The sequence below is a fragment of the Melanaphis sacchari genome, unplaced genomic scaffold, assembly GCF_002803265.2.
Source record: "Melanaphis sacchari strain LSU unplaced genomic scaffold, SCAv2.0 Contig22_pilon_pilon, whole genome shotgun sequence".
Taxonomy (NCBI): Eukaryota; Metazoa; Arthropoda; class Insecta; order Hemiptera; family Aphididae; genus Melanaphis; species Melanaphis sacchari.
The window spans coordinates 1,575-9,309 of record NW_020271107.1 but is presented as its reverse complement, the minus strand read 5'-3'; the positions used below and the strand labels follow the sequence as shown (position 1 = coordinate 9,309).

General features: G+C 23.3%; 1 protein-coding gene across 1 annotated transcript; it reads left to right on the top strand.

Moving 5' to 3' along the window:
* Positions 1-1,367: 1,367 nt before the first annotated feature.
* On the top strand, positions 1,368-7,512 carry LOC112594380. Its single transcript, XM_025339137.1, has 8 exons — positions 1,368-1,542; positions 2,358-2,522; positions 2,784-2,977; positions 4,442-4,568; positions 5,020-5,162; positions 5,805-5,918; positions 5,982-6,047; positions 6,663-7,512. Exons 1-8 carry the CDS (start codon positions 1,470-1,472, stop codon positions 6,849-6,851), a joined length of 1,071 nt encoding a protein of 356 aa, XP_025194922.1. The 5' UTR covers positions 1,368-1,469; the 3' UTR covers positions 6,852-7,512.
* The last annotated feature ends 223 nt before the right edge of the window (positions 7,513-7,735 follow it).

The following is a 7,735-nucleotide window of genomic DNA, read 5'->3' as shown; positions in this document are numbered from 1 at the left end:
GGTAAAAAAAAATATCATTATAGCTCCCAAATCATAATAAAATTCGTATCAACTTTAAAAGTGTTTTGATGAAACATTATTATTTATTCCTTTTTTAGAAATACATATATTAATTACAATTTTAAATAAAATGGCATGATTTTTCGTGTGTATAAAATTAAGAATAATCTAAGGTAGCTTAACTTACTGGTCTGAATAAATGTTCTTCGTTGAAATTATCAAATTATGTTGACAATGAGCACATCTGCCACGATTTCAAAGCAAAGCAGTAAATACATTAATTTGAATTATAAAATTATTTTATGTATTATAATAAAAGGTAGGTATTGAAACTAACGTGTTACATGTAGTATAACTACGAATATATTATAATCTAAATTTTATATGATATTGTTTTATTTAAATAATATTTTTTTTATTAAAAACATGTAATTATATAGTTTAATGTTATTTGTCAGGGAAAATATGTACGTAAACTAAAAAAGTGGTATAATCTTCAAAATCATGGATGACAATGACATTAATAACGACTGTCGCTGTGATTTATCGTTTAATGTATTTCAAAACATAATTGGTAGTTACAATGGGTTTATATATGGACCATGTGATAAATTTGACGTAGAGTTAAATAATTGTTCATTAAAAAGAGCAGCTATAATGTTAACTATTAAATAAATATTAATTTTTAACAACATTTTAAATCGTTTTTTACCAATTTCCTACATTTTTTTTTTGGTGTGTTTAACAAACAGTTAAGGAGGATCTGTTTGATTAATATTACTCTTCCGCTGCCATTGTTTATTGGTGAATAACATTTTTACTTACATGCAATTTATAACACACAAATATATGTATAACACAAATCAGTAGTAAAAACAAAGGGCAGTTTGTAATTCTGTTCTAATGTTTTCTCGAGGAGTGCACAGCTTCGAGAAAATCGAGACATCGGCGAAATCCTACATCACATCCGTTTGATGCATCGAAATCCTCTGCAAAATATTATAGTTTTGAATAAGAAATCGAAAATATCGGTTGTATTTTTATAAAGAAAATAATAAGATATATAATGAATTTTAAAATAATACATTTCTGGTAAAAAAAAAATATCATTTTAGCTCCCAAATTATAATAAAAATGGTACAAAATTTAAAAGTGTTTTGATAAAACATTATTATTTATTACATTTTTTGATTAAATAATATTTGCGTTTAACTTATACCTAAATATTTATTTTTACTAAATTTGATAATTTATTATTACATTAAATAAATATTTTGTTATTACTTTAGATATAACATATATGAGAGTTATATTCAAAACATTTTGATTTTGTTTTTTTTGATAATATATAATACAATTCAACATTTACATAAAACAATTCATTTATGAATTTATTTTTTCAAAATCATTTTCAATGTAGTATTAGCAGTTTTCTAGTCTTGTAGCAAAGTATAATATATTTTGAAACAATGATTTTGTACTTTTTGTTTTTTTATTTACTCGGTGAGTCTGTGGCTTCAAGTTGTTCAAACCAATCAACAAGTACGTATTTTCTTTTACATACTTATAGCTATTATTTTGATTAATTTTTTCAAATTTCATCTGAACACAATAGCATCACGTCATAAATACTTTTTTTTTAGTATAGATACGTTTTCTTAATTTTAAGATGTAATCATAATGTTTTTAATATCATGTAAATTGTATTTCATAATCTAAATATATATTCTTGATTGCAACAAGAATAATTAAAATTTAAAATAGCATATTAAATTTTGTATCGTTGTAAACAAGTCAATTTTAATATTTTTTAAAAAATTTGAAAACTTTCATTGTATATTATTTTAAGTATATTACATATTTTATATGGAATTCTTGAAATTTCTATATATTTCAATCATACGGACAAATCAATATTATACTTTAGATAAAAATCATTAATCATAAAGTAGTATAAAAATTCCTCAAATACTCGAAAATATACTACATTTGTAGTATGTGTTACCAAAAGTTTGATAAACATTCATATTTAACAGTTTTTTATTTTTGAGGTACTGTAAAAAAAATTAATTTGATTTGATCTGTAATTGGTTTTACTTTCAATTTCTCTATTTTTTTTTTCATTTTTCGATAAGTATACAAAATTTTCATATGTCAGACCAAATCGCAAAAATTCATGAAAAATATATATTTTTAAATGACCAATATTACTATTGATCTATTGTGATAAACTAGTTTTTAAATTTAAATCATGACAATAAAATATGTAAAATATGGATACGTTCAAACACAATTTATAATCTCGATATTTACAATTCATACAAATATTTATGTAAATAATTTTTTTTATTATTTAGGTTCTAATTTTTCTAATAAAGTAATGTGCTATTTCAAAGGCCATATGGATGAAATTGATATTACTTTAATTGATTTAGATCCCAAAAAATTACCAAGTGAATGTGAGGTAATAATTTATTCTCGATTTAAAATCAACGAATTGTCAATAATAGATGTAGATGAAGGTAAACAAATTGTTTTAATACTTATTTTTATATGATTTATGATGAATATTGAGTAATTTAATATCTATTTATTTATGAACTTATTATGTAATATTAAAAAAATTGTAATAAAATTAAAAAAAAAAAATTTGTACTGTCAGTAATTTAGATAATTATTGTTTTATAAATTCTAAATAAATAATGTTATTATGTTGTTCTATAAATACTTAATAACTTCAAAACTCATCATTGGTACTAATGATTCGTATAAATATGTTTTAGAACTCCTCAAAAATGTGACAGATACAAATAAACCCGTAATCGTGAGACTTTTTCGAACAAATTTCTATGATGATTGGTCTAAAGTATTGAGTTCTAACGGTAATTCTAAAGAAGCCAAGATCTTATGTGATTTTGCAAAAAAAAATAAAATTAAAGGTTATCTCATAAAATCCATTGCTCCACATGAAACTACAGTATGTATTCAACGTGTTATTATTAATCAGGGACGTCCAAACATTTTTCGGCTGCGATCTACTTAAAATATACTTCACCTTTGAGGATTGTCTTCGATAAGAAATGTTTTATTATTATAATAAATTGAATACATTAACGCGTTATTATAAATCAGGACGCCCAAACATTTTCGGCTGTGATCTACTAATTTTTGTGTTTGTAGCCTAAAACTAATTCTAACACGATTGATTTTAAAATCATTTGCGATCGACCGGTTGATCGTAATCGACTGTTTGGCCACCTCTGTTATAAAATAATCATAATATAAATATAGTATTATTTATTGTTACACTTAAGATTTAATTAATTAAAAAGTAGTATAACGAATATTTATTTCAAACTCGTTACATTGACATAAATTTCACACTAACTGTGTATAGACAAATAGATTACAGAAACACAGAAAATAAATGAATATTTTATTTATTTTGTTCAGCTGTCGAGTTTTGAAAAGCAAAGTGAATACTGGAGAATAGCAGTCATCTTTTTATTTTTTAAGATGATAATTTTATTAAAATTGTCTTACAATAAATATAATAGCTTTCATTATAGTTACTTCATGATAAATGAATTGTTCAACTTTCATTCAAGTTATTTTGAACAGATTACATTTAAGTACAGAGTACCCCAGGCGATAGTATATTGGATAATATGACTACTGTTTAAACATAAGGTATAACAATGTTTATATTGCTTTAAAACATTGTATTGTGTTTGTTGTAGGACGCAGACTATTTAAAGGAATTTTGAAATTTTTTTTAAAAATTATATTGGACCAATGACACGATTTACTAGAGTGGTTCAACTAGTACGAATACTTAATGAATTACTGTTTAACTGGATAGGATAGATATAAATAATGACAATGACTTGTTTAAGTAACGAAGCCTTTTTTTTTCATCATTAAATTATGAAAATTGTAGTAAAGTAGTTTCACATTAAAACTTTTATTTTGTTATTTTGACATAAAAAATGAAATAATCTTTGATAAAATTATCCACTATGCTGCTATAATATAAGAGACAAGATAACTGAAGAAAACATTAACCAAAAAAAAAACTGGGAAGTCTATCTGAGTTAAAGTAGTTTTATAAAGTTCCAAGTAACTGAGTATTTAAATAGACTTTTCTAATTACAAATTTTGGATTTTGTGTACTATAGATGTTGAATGATAATGTATATGTTATAGTTTCGAAATAAATTTCAATATTACTATACAATAAATATTTTTTTGAATTACACAAAAACAAAATAAATGTTCATTTAAAAAGGAATATATTTGATTTTGTCGAAAACTAGAACAATGTCAATATTTATAGGTCCTAATCCGTTAGTCTTAATTAACTGAATTTTAATAATGTAATAGTCATTTACTACTTTCAATAGTATTTGATTTTTCTTATTTAGTTTTGTGTGTATTATAGGGTTATTTCGCATTTAATGAAAACATTGGAAAATATATTATACCTTACATAAAGCAATTAAAAGAATGCAATCTAATTATTGGTGTTACTATAAATACAGCTCCATCATTAATACAAAACCTTTGCGGTATGTTATATATGTTTTATTTTTACAGATTAATGGAGTTTAATAATATCGATTATTGAGCGGTGTTGATTTTTATTTAATGTGTAATGTGAATGTTCTATAGAGTAGATAATCAGAAGATACTTAAGCTTTATTTAATAATATTAAAATATTTTCATTTTTTATTGAGAATACTTTCTAATCAATCGAAAATTATTAAACTATACTTTATTTTTTTTTTTTTAATGTGTTGGTTATACATTTGGGGCATACATTTGAAAAATTACTATATATTTATTTTTGCTATTTATAATTATAAGTGTTTTTTACTTGGGAAATTTAACAATTTGTTAAAATATCATAATAATCAAGTTGTTCCACTAATAACTTAATAATTTAAAATAATGTGTTTGATGATTTTATAAAATTTGTATTTAATAACTATTAACTTTAATTTTTATATTTTTTTAAGTCTATAATTATGACGAATTGAATGGAATAGTTGATTTCTATGAGGTAGATACTTATTTTATGAATAAATGCAATCCAAATTTGTATAATGGAAGGACTCCAATTACAAAAAGTGAGCACGGTCCTAACTATTTATATGGAATGGTAAATACACTTGTTTTTATTTTCTAGAATTGAATTGTCACATACAAATTGAGTTTTTTTTGTGTAAAATATATTATTGCAATTTTTGTAAAATCTATGTCAGTACTATTTCGTATTGGGGAAAGAGCTGGTCATCGAAACTACCTATTATTATTTTCAACTTAAAGTATTTCCAACAAATATTAGGTTGAATGACAAATAATGACCTATACATTTTTTTCATTAACTAAACATAAAATTTTAAACAGAAATTCTTCAATCATTTACAGTGCAAATTAAAAATTTGGGTTAAAAGAACTCGTTATGTATTTCATATGTAATAACTAATGAGTTATGATGTGATGGATACTTTGGAAGTGTTCTTTTTTCAAGGTTAATATTTTTGTAATTAATTATTCAGTTTTTTATTCCCATATTTAAATTTAATGTTTAAAAATAAATTAAATGAATATAATAATTATTTAGAAATATATCGAACAAAATCTAAAATCATATATCATTATTTATAATTACAAAAATAACACTTGTTGGAATAGTTATATAGTAGTTATTGAGTCGTTAAGTGTAAGTCATAAAAATATAACTTGTAAGTTCTAACGTCACTATAAATTATTTAAATGTATTATTGTTTAATAATTTTAGGAGGAGGTGGCATCATATATAAAGAAATCGAAAATATCTCAAGATAAACTAGCTTTTGCTGTCGAATTGTATCCAGCTAACAACAATTCAACATATTTTTCTTCATATACACAAGTATTGTAGATTAAAATATTATAGGTAAATACAAATCTTAAATTTATTTTTTTACTGTCTTAGGTGTGTACAGGACAATTTGATAATTCATCTTGGTGTGTACAAACATCTAGAAATCTTTACGATAAGGTAATTAATACTTAATTTAATTAAAACTTATTGTACACATTTAAAAATATATAAATATGATAAATTACTTTTTTATTGTTTAATCTTATGTACAAGATTTATGGTCTTTAGAAAATATTTTACTATACAATAAATAATATTAAAAATTACTCATCTTCTTTTTCTTTCAATGCTTAAAATTTTTTAAACTATTTTTACTCTTCATAATTTTGGTATAGTTATAGGCAATATGGTGAAATATATCAGTGTCCTGAACTCTAATGTTCAATCAGGTTCAACTTTATTGAATCGAAATAATTGTATAGATATACATAAAATATTTACAATTTAAAATAAAAATCACCTGTCATCTAAGATAGCCTTACATTCCCTCTCTGAATTAATGTTTTTCGCATAAATCATTAAATTATTTCGAGAATGAGCAAATTCGTCACGATTTCGAAGTAAAGTAATTATATGCAAATTTGAATTATTATAAATTATTTTATGTATAAAAGGTAGGAACTGAAAGGAACGTATTAAACGTAGTATAACTACGAATATATTAAAACCTAAATTTTATATTATATTGTTTTGTTTAAAAATATGTTATTTTATCATTTCATGTTGTTTTAGGGAAAATTTGTACGTAAACTAAACGGTGGTATTCTTATCGAGTATCTGGAGTTTGATGACATTAACAACGACTGCGGTTGTAATTCAACGTTTAATGGATTTAAAAACATAATTGGTGGCTTCAAAAGTGGTCAACTATCACCATGTCAGAATTTTGACGTTCAATCAACTTCATATACACTTAAATAACCAGCTGTTAACTCATTAACTGTTAGAGTAATATAAAAGTTTATTCAAATTTTAAATCGTTTTTATCGTGTTTCTAATTTTCTCTACACCAAAATTCAATTTTTTTTTAATCTCATAGACACACGGAAAAAAAAAATTTGGTTATAGTAAATAGTTAGATAGTTTCTAGTTGGTGTAATAAATAATTTAGTTGTGTCAAACAATATGTTTAGTTAAAAATACTAAAATGAATTAGTTGAACAATTATAGTCAAACCAACTTGCTTTATAGTTATTGCAACTATATAAACTAGTAATTCAAATATAACCATATGAAATGGTTGGTGTACAAATATTAAACAGTTATAGTAACCATAACCATGGCGTAACTTTCTAGAGTACTCGCTATTTAATCGAATTCCATGTTTTTACAATCTTCCCAATAATCGTGATTTTTGATTTTGTATAAACATATACATGACGTATTTAAAGAAGTTCCAGGACTTGCTACATTATTACAACTTATAAGCATTATTATAAGTTTACAATATTGTTATCGTCATTCGTTTGTGACCTGTGTTTGCGTCTGCATCTGCTTTTGCGATCAGATGTGTAAAATATGTATGATTTGTATTTTTATTATTTTTTTTGAATATTTTATTATTAATACATTTGATACTAAATCAATTACCTAATATATACTATTTATATTTTTAATTAATTATTTAATCTTAAACACAAAAACAAATTAAAAGTAGAATGATAAAATAAAAATATTAAGATTTAAAAAAAAAATTAATTTGCTTAAATAATTACTTTCGCCATGTTTTGACTAATCTGATAGGTAGTTAGGTAGGTTAGGGCGATGGACTCTTGTAGGGTTTAGTATAGGGACAACTAGTCCAG